This window comes from Centrocercus urophasianus, unplaced genomic scaffold (assembly GCF_019232065.1).
Source record: "Centrocercus urophasianus isolate 14NV4802_14NV808 unplaced genomic scaffold, USGS_Curo_1.0 seq_28, whole genome shotgun sequence".
NCBI classification, from domain to species: domain Eukaryota; kingdom Metazoa; phylum Chordata; class Aves; order Galliformes; family Phasianidae; genus Centrocercus; species Centrocercus urophasianus.
The window spans coordinates 10,783,222-10,799,664 of record NW_024884844.1 but is presented as its reverse complement, the minus strand read 5'-3'; the positions used below and the strand labels follow the sequence as shown (position 1 = coordinate 10,799,664).

General features: G+C 36.8%; 1 protein-coding gene across 5 annotated transcripts in view; it reads right to left on the bottom strand.

The window, feature by feature from the left end:
* The window catches only part of ARHGAP15 (Rho GTPase activating protein 15), a 318,826-nt gene that overhangs the window by 119,843 nt on the left and 182,540 nt on the right, over positions 1-16,443 (bottom strand). For all 5 annotated transcript variants that reach the window (XM_042827045.1, XM_042827047.1, XM_042827046.1 and 2 more), the window contains 2 exons: positions 14,373-14,495; positions 5,493-5,591 (listed from right to left, as the gene is read on the bottom strand). In XM_042827045.1, coding sequence (XP_042682979.1) covers positions 5,493-5,591; positions 14,373-14,495 — 222 coding nt within the window. The remainder of the gene's footprint in view (positions 1-5,492; positions 5,592-14,372; positions 14,496-16,443) is intronic.

The window sequence follows — 16,443 nt, the reverse complement described above, 5'->3', positions numbered from 1 at the left end:
CACTTTTTCTTCCATTAGAAAATGAGATACTGTTAAATTGTTCTACACTTTTTTTTTTTCCTAGCTATATAAGTATATTCACAATACATTATGTTTTTAAAACTCATTTCCTCTTTTCTTAATTCCCTAAGATAAGCGAACCTCCCTATGTAAACTTTCTACCAGAATACTGACTACCTTTAAAGCAGTATGTGATTTAGAAGGTAATATTTCACTTTTTTTTTTTTTTTTTAAATATAGATATTTAAAGTGCTTTTAGCTGCACTTTAGCATTTAGATTAAGAGATAAAACAGATGAAAGGACACAACCTTCTGTCACAGGGCAGAATGGCATTTGGGAGGTGAGATAGTTTAAAATACCTTTTTAATCTTCGTTTGTCTTCATGAAGATGACTGTATTTCTTTACTGCACTCCGTAAGGTACTTTATCTTTGCTCAAGACATTTTCTTTCTCAAACACTAAAGATTCTGGTGTATGAGACTTTGAGTATTTGTGCAATCCTACAATAACATTATGCCTAATCAAACTGTAGTTAAGGCCAAACCGAGTATCTATTTTAGATGCTCTGAGGTGTCAAACTCTGGATGCATTTAAAAAAATCTGGTTTTCAACTTAAAACTTTTCTCACAACTGTGGCCTCTGAAGTCTGTGCACCCATCCATCCTCTCAGGGACTAATGGTCATTTCTGAAGCCTTGTTCAAGGACCCAGCACAACCCAAGCAAAAGCCCTCCCCTCAGGATGAGCTCCCCACACTCTGGGGTTTTTGTCGCCGTTCTCATTGAACATGATTTGTTCACTGAAACTCACAGCAATGAAACCCTGTAAATAATAAACTGGCCAAACAGAGAAGATAACAAAAGGAAATAGTTAAGGTACTATAATAATTTTAGCCATTCTTTTTTCAGGTCACTATAATCTGCCCAAAGATAACTAATTGTTCAAAGTAAACATTCCACTCCAACCACAAAAGGAATCCATTACACAAACATATAATTCACAGTCATTTTTAGTGGGTTGTAAACAGTTTGGAATGAGCATAAAATGGGACAAAAATCAAAGTGAGCATTTAGAAATGAAAAAGTGTTTGCTACAAAAGGTCAGTCCCTTTACTTGGCAAACTATGTAGAAAAGCCTGGGAAAATGTTGAACACACAAGCAGTAAGGGAATTTTAAAGCCAACAACCTCCCTGTTTCTTTAAACAGACATCGGAACCTATAACTGGATCCTGTCAAACAAACGACAGCAAAAAAACATAACAGCTGCTAAGAAGTAGAGTTGAAAGATAAAGTTTTCTAAGCTAAGAACCTCCTCAGAAGTAGACTAAAGGTCTTCCTTAAATCTTTAAGCAAGGTTATGGATCCCAGGGTGGCTTTTAGGCATTGAATCAAATATGTAATTTTGTGTATCATTCCTGTCAGAGCATCCTGTGCTCCAAGAAAAGCAACAGAAAACAATGTCTGCAATGTCCAGCTTAGAACAAAAACTGTACCTGTAATCATGAGATCTGCTGCCTGCAGTGTCATTTTTAAGGCATTTACTCTGATTTGAGAGCACTAATGTGGATTTGGGAATATAGGGAGACAATGAAGGACGTTTCAAAAGAGAGATGAAAGTTAAATTATATTTCTCTGGAGCATTAGTACTGTATTTCTTTACAAAATCTGAAGTATACTGGATACCCCCAGTAGTTTTAGGATACTGACTGTTTGGGGTGTTCACTTACTGTGTCATTAGACTCACAGACAGATGATCATCCCTGGAAAAGAGTTTCATATCAGGCTACTTTCACGCAATAAAACTTTACTGTGAGAAGTACTAGATGGCATTTTGTTTAGCTACAATGCAGACTGGTATTTTTATTTTTTGTATGCATTCTACTCATGCCTTTCACTTACTTTAAAAAATGCAAAAAAAAACAGCCAGGACTTCTAAAGGATCGTGTATAACAAAATAAATAAGGGAATCAAGAAATGACAGGAAATCATATCTGGCCTGGAAACAGCAGAAGGCTTGCAGTGGATCCCACCCTTGGCAGGAGCACATGGCACATGGACTCTGTGCAGGGAGGACTGTCGCAGACTCAGCTCTGTGAGCTTGATGCTTCCCACATGACACCTCCTGGTGTCATGCATGTCACCAAGCATGGATTGAAAGGAGCAGGACAACAGATCAGAACAGCTCAGGATCTATCCAAGGTAAGTGTTGGTGGCAAGCAGAATACCCCCCAAAAAACCGACATGGATACACTGTTCTCTGAAAAACTTTCCCTTCAAGCCCCTGAGAAAGCACAAAGTGAAATGATAGAAATCTTAGAGCAGCCACTGTATTTCTTCAACCTGACTGACGCATGGTTCAAAATTATTCCTCTTCCAGATCACATCATATTCTCACCTAATTTTTCTATCAAGGACACTGCATTCAGTGCCAAGGGTCCAACACTCTTTGAGAAAATGCTTTTGGCCATTGTGGCACAGATCTGTACATTTAAGTACTTGGGGCACGAATTTCATCAACATTTGTGAATGCATAAAAGAAAAATGAAGAAAAAAACCCATTGTTTTCTTTCTCACTCAAAAAAAAAAAAAAAAAAAAAAAAAGGATAATCAACTTTCCAGTTTACAAAAATGTGTACATATTTAATTGCTATCTGTATTAAACTCCACTACCAGCTCTGCAAGATGGCTGATTGAATAGATAAAGACCCTCTGATTTCCAGTTTTCTTTCAATAAACACAAAAAGAAGCTGAAAAAAAAAATGGAATTCACTCTTGAACAAATGCATTCTTGTTGGACAGATAAATATGCATTATGGAGTGAGAAATTTTATACTAGACCTTATAAAGCACCTCTGTCCTGAAGTGGTGAATGAGCAAACAATAGCCTAGGGGACAAACAACCAAAATGTGATCTAAGTTGCAGAAAAAGATCAGAATAATTCCTCTGATTTCAATGTAGATATTCATTTAAAAATAGTGTAACTAAACAGGAAATCTTGCCAACAGTTAATGACACCCTCTACATTTTTAATCTGTGGTGGGAGAATATTAGTACAGTTGGCTATTGTATGTAATCTCATCCACACAGGAACATATACTAATTAATACGGCTTATTCAGATCTTACTTTCTGTGCACAGTGATAATGTTTTAAAAAATCACACATACACACACGAGAAAATCAATAGATAAATAATAATTAAAACTATGAGCTCATAAATAAGAACACAACCATACAGCAAAGTATGAGTATTGTGTAAGGAACATTTAGGGTTAGTCTCCTAAGATCTTTTTTCCCAGTAATCCTTTACAGTAAATGAAACACACAAGCAACATTTTTGGTACAGTTACATTATGCAGACGATATATTTTCTAAATAGGAAAAAAGCAAATTTGGAGGGGAAAAAAAAAAAAAGCAGCTTTCTTTCAACAGCCAATATGCCAGCTGTACTGAGTATTTAGGCCATCTTACTAAGACTATGAAAGTAAACATACAGTTTTCATTAAATGTGCCTTTCCCATAATTGGTACATAAGTATTTCCCATGACTCTGCAGTTGAGTATCTTGGCTGGAGGCGTATCTGGCCATTAAGAGGAGGACTTCAGATCTGTTGAGTTTCAGCCATGCCGGGAGACTTGGCACCTCCACATACTGCTTCCTAATACCAACCCCGGTATAAAATGTCATCAGAAGCTTGCATAAACATTGGACTTAACTTCACATAAATTACTGCTGTCCTGAGATAGTTTATGCCAGAACTTAGTAAAAACAACACTCTGAGTAAATAGAATGTGAGTAAATGCACGCATCTTGATCCAAGAAAATGATAATATAAAAAATTGTATATCAGATAGAAACTCATAAATACAGTGATCAAATTAAAATTTTTATATCATGCGACACGATTAGCTTTTATGTTCATACACAGTAGACTGAAGTGTGTATGTAAAAGGGATGGACTTCCTCCGTGTTATAGCAAGTTTGAAGGAAACACGTGTACAATAGGATAATACTCAGAAGGATGAATTTGGTGATATTTTCTTCTGTGCATATTTCATACAGACAACAAACATCTAATGAGGTTTCTTGGATTTTTCTATTGCAGTTCATCAGTGCAGAGACCTTTGGCTTTACTTCTCCTGGAGTAGTGATCAGAGACCACAAATCATCCATAAAATATCGAATGCATCTTTTGGAGAACCCGTGCTAAGTTTAGAACCAAGCAGTCAATCAGAAATGTTCTACATGGTTTGGCATTTTTATCATGTAATCTCTGCCTTTCTATGCTGAGTTCTGAATTTCTCCTTACAATTCCTGCACTATTAATAGCCCTTCCTCCATTTCATATATCCCTTTTCTTTGTCTCTTTCCTTTCATCCATCCTCTAGTCTTCCACCAAGAAACCAATACTACCATCTCCCCCTACCGAGCGATCTCCAGTTTGTTAGTCTCTGACTTCCTGCCAATCATTCTGGGAATAGCAATATCCCAGTGCTCTCTTTGCTGTATAATTAAAGCATGAATTTCCCAGAGTTTGAAACTCCAGGGTAGTTTTATTGCACCTTTCACTATAAAATCAGGTAGCAATGATGGAATTAAAATAGCCTTTTCCTTTGTGGTTAAGGGTCTAAATGTCTTTTTATCTATCATTGGCTCTTTTGTTCTGAGACTCCAGTATATGGCAGTGACAATGGGTTCACCCAGTCTTATTCTGAAAATAAATTTTCTATCTTTTGCAAGATATATGTTTCCCCAGATCCTTGGAACAAGTTGTAAACTCGTAACAGATGGTGATGAAGCCTCACATTTTTATACAATACATTTTAAGATTCTGCATCCACCGCATGTACCTTCCAAAGAAAATGACCTTCAGTGAGAGAAGATACAACCAAAAGGAAGGAAGGAAGGCAATGGTGTTAAGCATATCTTTTTCTACTAAGAAAGTCTCTCTTAATAAATTAATCAAAACTTTAAATGAGGATGAATACTCATTCCATTATCCTTCCAGTATTATTACTTTTTAAAGTAACAAGAAAAACTAGGCTCTTGCATACATTTAAAAAAAATAAAATTTGGTGCTCACACTAGAACAACATTAATTTTCATTGAATACAATTCAGAACTTACTAAAACATATTGGCATTATGTTCACCAGAGATTTCAGAAAGAAAGTTGCTGACATGTTATCAATTTTTAACATTTGCTTACCTGGAGAAAGACTAAAATAACAACATATTATTTATCAAAGAAGATATAAGGAAGAATAATCACGAATGGGTTTTATTAAGGTCTTATTGCACAAAGAAAATGAAGACATAGGTTGGGCATAGTGCAATCCATAACTGCACCGTAGAACCATCTGCCTGACTCCTCTGGACATTTGAGAAGAGTAAGGTTAAACTTTTTAAAGTTTTTTTAAATTAACATTAACAACATAACATTTTCATATTAACACACAAACAAAATATAGCGTTAAATACTAAGGTACTCACCTCTTTTTTCAACTGCTTTTATACACTGTCTCACAAACTGCGGGACCGTAGAATTCTCATGTTCACATACCAAGTGCAAATGGGAGCCAAAAATTTGATCTACATGTTGAGGGGGAAAACAAACAAACAAACAAACACAAAACACAGAACAATACATTAAGCATATTAGTAGTAGTGGGGTTTTTCTCTTTTCTGAGTTTGCATATCAATTAAAAACTCAAGTATGAAAGGTGGGCAGACAAAGTTGGAAACAAGTCCTCTCTGAGTCCTAATGCTCATCAACTTCAGCCCCAGTAACAAAGCTCTCGATGTTTACTTGCAGTAACACTCATAAACCTGAACTGTGCTGAAGCTAAAATTTTTGTGTATACCATGATCTTAATGCTTGCAGGCTGTGGTCTCTGGAATTCGTATGGATGTGTCATAAAGAAGTGAAGTCTATTTTTGAAACAACGCTCCTTAGTCCTATTGAATCCAAAATCCTGCATAACAACTAATGATCCAACCTTGACTCTTAAGCCTCTTCCACGCATGTGGAGTTTCACTCTCATCATAGAGCACCATATGGGTGCAAGGGCTTTATTAATTTCCACTATTAGGACTCAGAATGTAATTTCATCTAACCCATACAGGATATTTTAATCATCAAATTACCTGTTTGAAACATGCAAGATACTAAATGTCTTTTGATGAGGATGGCATATGTTACACCAAGTTTAACTGGTGACGTGTTGCTTCATTGATATATAAGCATTCGGCCCAATAATGCTATGTTTTCATTTTTATCATGTGAAAGTTTTGATTAACTCAGAGTGCTCATCCTAAAACATAGCTGCATAATCATGTTAAACTCTCCAGATAACTAATTGGCTTCCTCCACCTCATTTCCACTCTATATGTTTGAGAAATTATGAAAAGAGCCATCAGTAATGGGGATGTTGTCAGCTAGAATCAAAATGAATCAAACAGAGGAACAGAACTGTTCAATAGGAGCCAGTTAAATGTTCAAACAATAGGCCTATACTACCATCATTTATACAAAAAGACAGTCTCCATATAGCATTTCAACAGCATACATTTTGAAAATTGGTGTAGAGGCTTTCGAAAATGTTTTTGAAGACAGTTGAGGGGAGCGAGCACAAGGTTGGGCTCTGTAGGGCAAAGCCACCAAGCACGTTCATTCCCAGGGCAGCACAAGTGCCTGCAGTCCTCAAGTTCCTGTGGCACCAGGACACTTCTCCATAGACAGTCCCACCATCTTTCACCTTAATCATTTTGAATAGTTCTTCCTCAAAGAAACTCAGCTTTTCACGATACCACGCCAAGTTCTGTTTGATCATTTTCTGCTTTGGAATGACACTAGCTTCACCTTCTTGTCATTAACCAATGCTATTTCTTACTGAGCACAGATATGGGCAGCTTGACTGCCTTTGCTTTCCAAATACCCCAGAAAAAAAAAAAAAAACCAACAAACCATCCTGAGAAACAAGACAGGGAAGGCTTTGCAGGAATTCACCAGAGAAGCTTATTCAGCATACCAATGAGGATGGCATATGCACCAAGTGTATCTCCCAGTGCATGTGATCTGCATTTGGGTAGAGTACACCAAAGCCTGAATTTAAGTTAGCTGTAGTTTTGGCTGCAGAAGGAATGCAGGACTGGGTTCACAGAACAACACTGAAGAAGTTTGTGTGCATGTGCGCGTTAAGCATCAGCAAACAGGCTGTTACATGTTTTGGGGTTATGTTTCTGACAAAGCACAGTCTGGTTACATATTCTTCATAAAACATTTATAGCTGCCTTCAGTGGTAATTATATATACAGAGATTTACGATTAAAAAGTACTAGCACTTCCTCCTTTGACATCTTAATTGTGTTTGTTTTTTTCTTTGATATTAGCAGAGACCTGTCAAATTCTTTGCATAAGATGGAATGCTCTTCCATGTAAATCATGTTAAAAAAGAAGTAAAAAACAAATATATTTGTAAACTATTTCGGGAATAAAACAGGCAAGGAGCTGCACTGCGTTTAGATGGGCAGCACTTGAAGAACTGAATGAAAATGAATGCAAAGAAGTTCAGCAATATCTCTGTTATATGCACTTCATAATCACTTCCAGGATTTTGCAGTTACTCTTTTATTCTTTAATATGAATGCAGAACATTCGCTGTCCCTGGGATGAAATTTTGACAAGTCTGAAAACAGTTTTGTAGTTCTCACCTTTTCATCACCCCTTTTCTGGATGTGCGTTCTGTACCTTCTCCAGCAGATGATTTAATCCCATTTAATCCCATTTCACATGCCCTTCAGTATACAGATATAGTCACACTGTACGGTTTTGAAGTACTTGACCTAAGGAGCCATCCAAATATTCTGAATTCTGGGTGCTCCTAAGCCACAGGCACTGTGACTGTATCCAGCCAATGGATTTTTACTGGATCTGTTTCTGTACATAAACATGGAAATTGCAGGAGTTACAACCACCATGTTTACACTCTTAGAGGTCATGGGGATAGCTGGGGAAATCTCACTTTATATTTGCTTGTGCAGCACTTTAAATACAAGGCATTATCTGAATGGCAAGTTATTAATTTTTGTACAATAGATTGATGTGTAAGTAAGGTATAAATATTTGTTTCTTATTCTTTTTATAAGTATGTATATTCAAATATAGTTTGAGGAGAAACTATCCAGAACATTTTTTCAAAGAACAGAAACTGCTCCCAAAGGGATAAAGGAAGCAAAAAAACCCTTGTTTGATTTATTTGTGGTGAAGTCCTTCAAATCTTCATTTTTTATGACTTGAAAAAAAAAACCAAAAAGATGTACACAACACTTCTAACCTCCTGTTATGACAGTTTATGTTTCCTATCCAGCTTATTTAACTCAAATGCCTGGGAAATAGACACAATTACCACCTTATGGAATGCTACTTAACTTTAAATGCTCCCTTCTGAATAGAAATCCACTTTATCTTCTCAGAGTTATTCCAGTTTCTCAGGAATTATTTCCTCTATAGGCTCCTGAAACGCTCTTGTTTCATCACTTAAAAATTTAAACTAACAATTGTTCAGAAATATCTTTTATTAGAACAAAGGCAATTCCCATACAGTGGATTCTGTTCACAAGAGCTTGTACAAAGGAGCTGCATACTATGCCCATATACAGCTTTAATCATTCACTCTTTCAGCTGTTATCAATTTAAAACCAATGAAACTCCCACACTGAGTCCATTTGAGCAGTCAATTTTAATATCTTGGGGCATCTGTAGTTATTCTGAATTGGCTGCAAAAGCAGAACTAACAAGTTAAGCTCTAACCATAAGTCTACATCAGGCTGGTAAACCATACATCAAACACAGACAGTTACTGTCATACTGTAGTATGAAAAAACAACAAGCATTTTTAAGAAGAGCAATATATTCACAATAAGTTTGGCGGTATGGTTTACGTTACGCATCCCTTGTATCTGTGCATTCAACCTCCTATTCAGAACGGTAGGGTGTGTGGCAGCTTTGCACACAGATATAAAATGAGACACCAGAAGAGGAGGGAATGGACATTCACAAGTTGTACAATATAAAATGAAGATTACAGCTGCAATGAATTGTTTGTTCTGGGGAGCTTCAAGTTCTCCTCAGCCTGACAGAGTTGCTGTTTTTGAGCAGCTTTCACAAGCTGCAGCAAAGCCACTAATCCTGAGCTGCAGAATCCCAGCCTAGGAGAGACAATACTTCTGGAAAAGAAACAATTAAAACAAAATCGCAAAAGCCACATCCTCACTGAGAATGTCATTGTTTAACTGCTTTTTGGTGTACATGGTTGAGATGCGGCCACGCTGGGAAGGAACTCATATTTCAGTACTTTTTATGAGGGGAAAAAAAAAAAAAAAGAGTAGAGAATTGCTAACATCTCAAATTCTCAGACAGAATCTCAAATTCTGACACAACAGAAGGTGTAATGGTATCATGACCTCTTTTTTTTTTTTTTTTTTTAACAAACATGAATTATATCTATGTAATATAGTTAATTGCATTTCAGAAGCAAATACTTGCAGAGTGAACTCCACGTCCGGAAAGAGGTATGAGCAGAGAAGGGGACAGGACAGTAAGTACCATAGCAATTAATTTTTTGGAAGAAGAATGGAAGTGGTCCAAAGAACCACATTCTGATAGGTAACTTCTGGATGCTCTAAGAGTAGAGTGAGAATACCAAGTCAGATATTAAAATCATGCTCTTCACTGACTGGACTCCAAGTAACACCGTGATGCTTACACAATAAGTGGGCCAGGTTCTCAGCTGACTGAAGTCAGCAAGGTTGTCAACAGAGCTCCTCTGATTTATGCTAGCTGGGATTCTTGCCAGTCCTTTTAACATGGAGATTTACTATATACCGTTGATCTGTGGTGGTCATCAATTAAATAAAAATTACATTTGTGAGCAGTTACTATTAAGTGGCATATGAGCTAGAAGATTTGTTTTACTTTCTCAGGAAAAAAAAAAAAAAAAGAAGGAAAAAATAGAGAGTACTGTAGACACCAGTCTCTTTTAAGAAATTATGGTGTATTATTGGAGACAAGAGTTCATTTAAATTCAAAGAGTGTGAGGCTGCTGTACTTCTTCTTAAAGCAGGTCTCAAAAATGAGATACTTTTAAATTATGTGAATGATTTCTGATCATTATGTCATGATTAGAGTAGCGTCAATGGAAATATCACTTTGCCCAGTGTTTGGCCATCCAATGGGTTTCAAAAAATATCATAAAGTCTATGTGGTGGTCAAAGAGAGAAATATCCTTGTGACACACCCTCCATAAATCAAAAGAAATATTTCCTAACTTTTCTGAAGTTATTATGGGCACCAAATCGCTATTTTTTTTTTTTTTTTTAACCCAGAGGAATTACAGAACACATCAAAAAGGAAATCTTAATCTCTACATTTGGACTTCTCATGAGCATTACATTCACTACATTGAATTACTCCAAGGTCCATTGAGACAATTATGACGTTTTCCCTTGTCTGGAAATGAAATAACTGTTGATCTTCACACTGCTATCTGCACAACCACCAACATATGCTCAGCCTTGTTCTGTAGGCTATCAAGCCAAATCACAACTAGTTCCTTTCACCAGCAATTGAATGACTTTTAGATTCATCTTGAAGGATTTGTAACCATTCCAATTTTCACGTTGTTTTGGTTTTGGGGTTTTCTGTTTTTTTGTGTTTTTTTTTTCTTTAACTTAGAAAATTAGTTCTATAAACTTCCTTCATTATCTACACTTGGAAATAAAAAGTCAACAACAACAGCAAAACTCTAGGTGAGTTTCTTGCCATCTGCATTGTTCTCATTTCCCATAGCATCGTTTACGAGTTGTTAGCAATGTTTTCATTTAATTATCTATTTATCATTTAGTGCATTTTGTGATAGTCTATTGCCAGGACAACTACCATAGCTTTAAAGTCACCATTTCATAGAAGTTTTTTCTTTTTCTGTTGAACTAAAGAGGCTCAGAAATCAGGAAGTTAGCCGGCCAATATCAAGTTGAAGGTTGGCAATTCATTTGGGATAATATTAAATCATGACAATGCTCAAACATAAAGATCAAAGTTCAATTATAGACTATAAAGAAGTTCTAAAAGAGAAGATTTATATATTATTTTTCTAGCATATTAGTGCAGATTCTGTAAATTCTGAGAATATTTCAATCCCAAGGAACTGAGAACCTCTGACCTAGCATATAAATTTGAACACAGCTATTCTTGAAATAACATTGTTAAAATGGCAGGCATGGAACATGCCTCTTATTATTTCTAGCTTCGTGTGCATGTAGATTCACACAAACATGGTGTGCATCTAGGCCCCTTACATGGTACACAAAAATACTGCATTACACATCGCCTCAAAAATGATTCAAAATTCCTCCATACCAAATAAATTTTGTGTGAGCATGAGGACTGGCAATCTTCATTAGAGGACTCACTGGAGCATGAAAAGCCCCATGTACCAGCCCACTGCAACAAATTGAGCCAATGTGCTCTTCACATATGGGCTTCTCATAGGCAAAAAAGTAGCATAACAACCAAACAACTAACACTTACACGTTGCTCACATTCTCTTATTTGATTATCACCCACCTATTTCTTATTCTAACGAATAAATACCCACTATATGCACTACAGATATTTGCTACACCTTACAAGAACAAAGTTTTGTTAAGAGTTAAATGACAATCACATAATTCCTAGATTTTCTGATAATAGTGTTGGCAGAACAAAGTACCCCAGGAGATCAAACTGCTATTTAATTTTGAAGCCTGTATTCCCAAATTTGGTTAATGCAGAGAAATGTGTCGAGTCTTCTGGCCAAGTGTGTACACATCAGTGACTAACAGCTCGCAGAACTGTGTTTAAGTGAACTTACCACCTTAAAATGTATTTACTCATGACTATAATTTACGTGTTAAATTTATTGGAGTTTTGGTTCCAACGTGACATACAATGTAAAAAATCAATATAGATTTGAGAGCTTTATAGTGCCCTTGGCAAATATGAATAGCACTTGATGAAAAGTGAAGGTTTTCACATCACCTACAGTGCCACTGCTTTAGAGTAATTAACACCACACGCTTCATAGATATTTATATCAATTCTTCGCTAGCACACAGAACAGTTCTTTGTCAGAAATTTGGTACCGAGATGTCCTGCAAGGCTTTAGACACACTTTTATTATGAGCCCCTATTTTAAGGGATTTGCAATTCTGACAGAAGCATTTCCCTACGGGATAAAAGTTAGTATGAGTGTTCTCAGAGCTGGAGGAATTTCTTCTTGTAAAAATTCGTTAACAGTTTTTCCCCTAAGAAACAAGCAAACAGTTTTGAGAGGCATCTGCAGCCATTTCATTCACCTTTAGAAAAAAATAAGTAGATGCACCTTAAAACACAAAATTTGGCAATCTTCTCATTTTTTCATTTGCTGTTTGCATTTTGTGATTTAAAAATATTCTAATGTGAATCTAAAAATTAACATTTTAAAGTAGTCTGCGTATAAACACTGCAACTGCATTTTCATAACATTTTAACAGATTAAGGGATAAACTCTGGTGAAGACAATGGAGGAACCTTATCGAATGTGCATTTCACATAGACTTACCATAGACTGGAATTAAGCTGTGCTAACGAATCCTGTCTCATTTGCATGGCCAAAACCTAATCCTAATGAAACCGCATAGTATATAACTAACATGTTTTCTTTATGGCAACATTATTTCAGTTATAAAACCGTGCCAACTACCGATTCTGAGTTACTGTGCCCCAAATCATACATCTTGGCTTTCCATGGAAGATTATCTCAGGTAGAACCAACCTATGTTTATGAATCAAGAGCTTAACAAATGTGTAGCCAAAACCAAATGCATCTGGCTTTCCTAGTGAGATATATTAGGGGATGGATTTGAGTTATGCTAATGAATCTGGATTTGTTAGCAGGGATCACATCCGATCCCTATGTAACACTGCAGGAGATTCATCAGACACACTTTATTAAACTTAAAAAAAAGAAGAAGAAAAAAAAAAAAAGACACCCTTAAATCCAGAAAGTAAAAGACTATACATTTCTACTCTATGAAACAAACTAATGGGATGCATTCAAATCCCATCCTCAACCCACAGAGTACTTCAAAGAGGAAATACCCTCTGAAATCAGACATTACAATTGTTTAAAGGCAGATCCTGAAAGCTGAGCATACTCACACCCATGTGTTTGTATCTATGGCATTTTTAAAGCATCTGTGGAAGTTAGAAGCAAAAGCCCACTATTACAGCATATAATGGCTTTAGGCACTGAAGACTTCTTTAGAGGAAGAAACACCTTGCTGAACATTTTTCCACATATCTAATATGTACAAACTTAATTCACAAAGCCCCCTCTTTCTCTTCCAACAAGGGGCCCAGCCAGAGTTTAACTCTTGGGCTTTTTCAGCTTGTGCTGGCTGGGGTCAGTCTCTTGGCTCAGGAAGACCAGTTTCACACACACCAGCAACACCCCTTGCCATTTTTGACACACCACTGGAAAACTCACACTCTAGAGACTGACAGGGGCTGCTGGCAAAATGCCTTTTTCCTGTCAATTTGCATGTGCAGTTGTGGGTTTCACACATAATAATTTGGGAGTGCGTAAATTTTTAAAGCATTACTCCAGACAATATTCGAAAGCATGGCTTTGCTTGATTATTAGTGGTCAGCATGCTACTGCCTTCAAGTGAACTACCAACTTCTAGGGAGAATACTTCATGAATGATCTCGCAAACACTTTTTGTCCAAGCAACCATTTTTTAAGGATATGTGAAAGTGACGTCTGACCAAAGTGAGGCAGGAGAAGATCTCTGATTCAAAGCATTTATTATTCACTGGCAACAATTTTAAGTTGTTAAAAATGCATTTTGTTGGCAAGTTAGAAAAATAATGAGAATAGAGCAGGAAGCATTACAGCCTACCCTAGAAAAGAAATTAGCCAGCACAGCATCTGAACTTTCTATTGCTCATTCTAAATAGCATGCTATACCAGCACCCATTTCCTAAAAAGAAATGGAGTTCTGCAGCACACTGATTGGCATGGTGCATGTTGAGTGACTATGTTAGGTGAACAGGCTTCTACCAAAAGCAAAGGAAAGCAGAAAAAAACTGAGTATTACATTTAAATATCAAGCACAGATATATGTAACCAAATACTGATTTTTTCACTATATTTCAGCAGTGCAAATTTTCTGAGAAACATCAACAAAACCATTTGTTCAATACACATATGCTTTTAGCTGAGAGTGAAACAAGCAAATTCATTTGTATATTTTTACTTTCAATTCCAAAAATTATAAAAGAGAACACACCTTTAATCAGCCCTTTTTCTTGCAACGTTTTCAAGGATGGTCTTCGGGAGATAAACTTCTTTAATCTGCTTTTAACTCGGTTTCTGTCATTTGAGTCTGAAGCACTGTAGTTCAGCCTGAAAACTAAAGGAAAACAAAAGAAAAAGCCTCAGTGAAATTTTATTTATAAAGTATTAATAATAACAGTTTGCTCAAATATTCTTGGAAAGCAATGGCCAAAACCACCCCAGTAAAGTCATGCGGTAGGTCAGCAGTGTAGCTGGTTGGACAGTACAGAGAATCTGATTAATACTTTTCTGAATAAACATAACAAGTTCACTCTGCTGGTTAGTTACAGAGACGTGTTTTTTATTGCCTATAAGTATTTGGATGGCTACCAGTTTACTCATGAAATGTTCAGGAATTCCACAAGTTTCACATGGATGATTTTTCAACTAAAAGTCCGGACTGAAAGTGTGTTATGCACTATTAGCTCCATGCTGCTTGCAAAGAGAAAGGATGGATGGTTACTCCACTAGCAAAGGACTGAGTTCTCTTGCCAAGATGGATTAAGCGTTATATATATATTTAATGCAGTTATAGAAATCATGGCTGTATGCCATGAAATGTGTGCAAGATGCATTAATTTATGGAAAGAAAAGTATTCCTGTCCTAATGATTATATTTTATTATATTTAGGCATTTACCAAACTGAGAAACATTTTGAGCTCAATTTATTCCTGCTCTGTGTCAAAAAGACATAGAACCCAGCTGCAGAAAATCCCCTGGAGGAAGTTTCAAAGGCATAAATTTAACTTCTTCTCTGCTGAGGTGCTTACAGGGCACCATCATAGCTATGAAAATAGGCAGTATTAGCAGCAAGAAGAAATTCTGCTCATTGCTGGATGCTCCAGAAGAAACAGAGAAGCCACAGGAAGATGTTTTCCAAAGGTTTCCCTGGACAAGAAGATTTTTAGAAATTTCTGACAAACCACCTGAGCCTCAGGACTCTTGTCTGACCTTTGTCTTGGTCTCTCTTGCCCTTGACAGAAATAAACAAACAAACAAATAGACAGATATATTAAAAAACTACCAAAGCAGAGATTCTCCACAAGTTAATCTTGCAGGATTTGATCTGTTTTCCCTTTCTGTAGAACTTCCAAGAAGCTCAGGTGAACCTCATGAGGTTCTACAAATCCAAATGCAAGATTTTGCACCTGGGTAAAGACAACCCTTACTACCAATACAAGTTAGGGGGTGAAAGAATTGAGCACAGCCCTGCTGAAAAAGACCTGGGAAGATACTGGTGGATGGGAAGCTGGACATAAACCAGCAATGTGCCCTCACAGCCCAGAAAGCCATACATATCCTGGGCTATATCAAAAGGAGCGTGGCCAGCAGGGCAAGGGAGGTGATCCTGCTCCTTTACTTTGTGCTGGTGAGACCTCACCTGGAGCACTGCATCCAGATGTGGAGTCCTCAGTACAGGAGAGACACAGACCTGTTGGAGCATCTCCAGAAGAGGGCCACAAAAATGGTGCAAGGGTTGGAACACCTCTCCTGTGAGGACAGGCAGAGAGAGCTGGGGGGGGGCTGTGCAGCCTGGAGAAAAGAAGCCTGGGAGGTCTCTTCCAACTCTGAGAATTCTGTGACTCTAAGGACCCCAAATAACATTCCCTGCCCAGAGCAGATCTCCTCTACAATGCAATGATCTTCAGATGGAAGATTCAGGGAAGAGGTTTACAGAAAGCAAATTATAATCAAAATTATTGGGCTATTTTATAGTAAGAAGTTTTGCATTAGGTATAAACAGAACCGGAATGTTTAAAGGTACACAAGTCTAAAACAATGGCAAGCTAAAATAACTGGTTAAGCGATGATAATAACCCTGGAATATTGTGGTTTACATTACAAATCTGATTTTAACAGCCAAACTTATAAAATGGTTTATGCTTTGCTGTTGTCAAGGGAGAAAAACTTGCCAAATTGTTCATTTTAAGTAAATAGAACATAGCCAATTAAGGAAAGCAATATTTAAACACATGCCTATGATGATCAGAGCATAGTTTGCTCCTGATTTCACTACTGATTT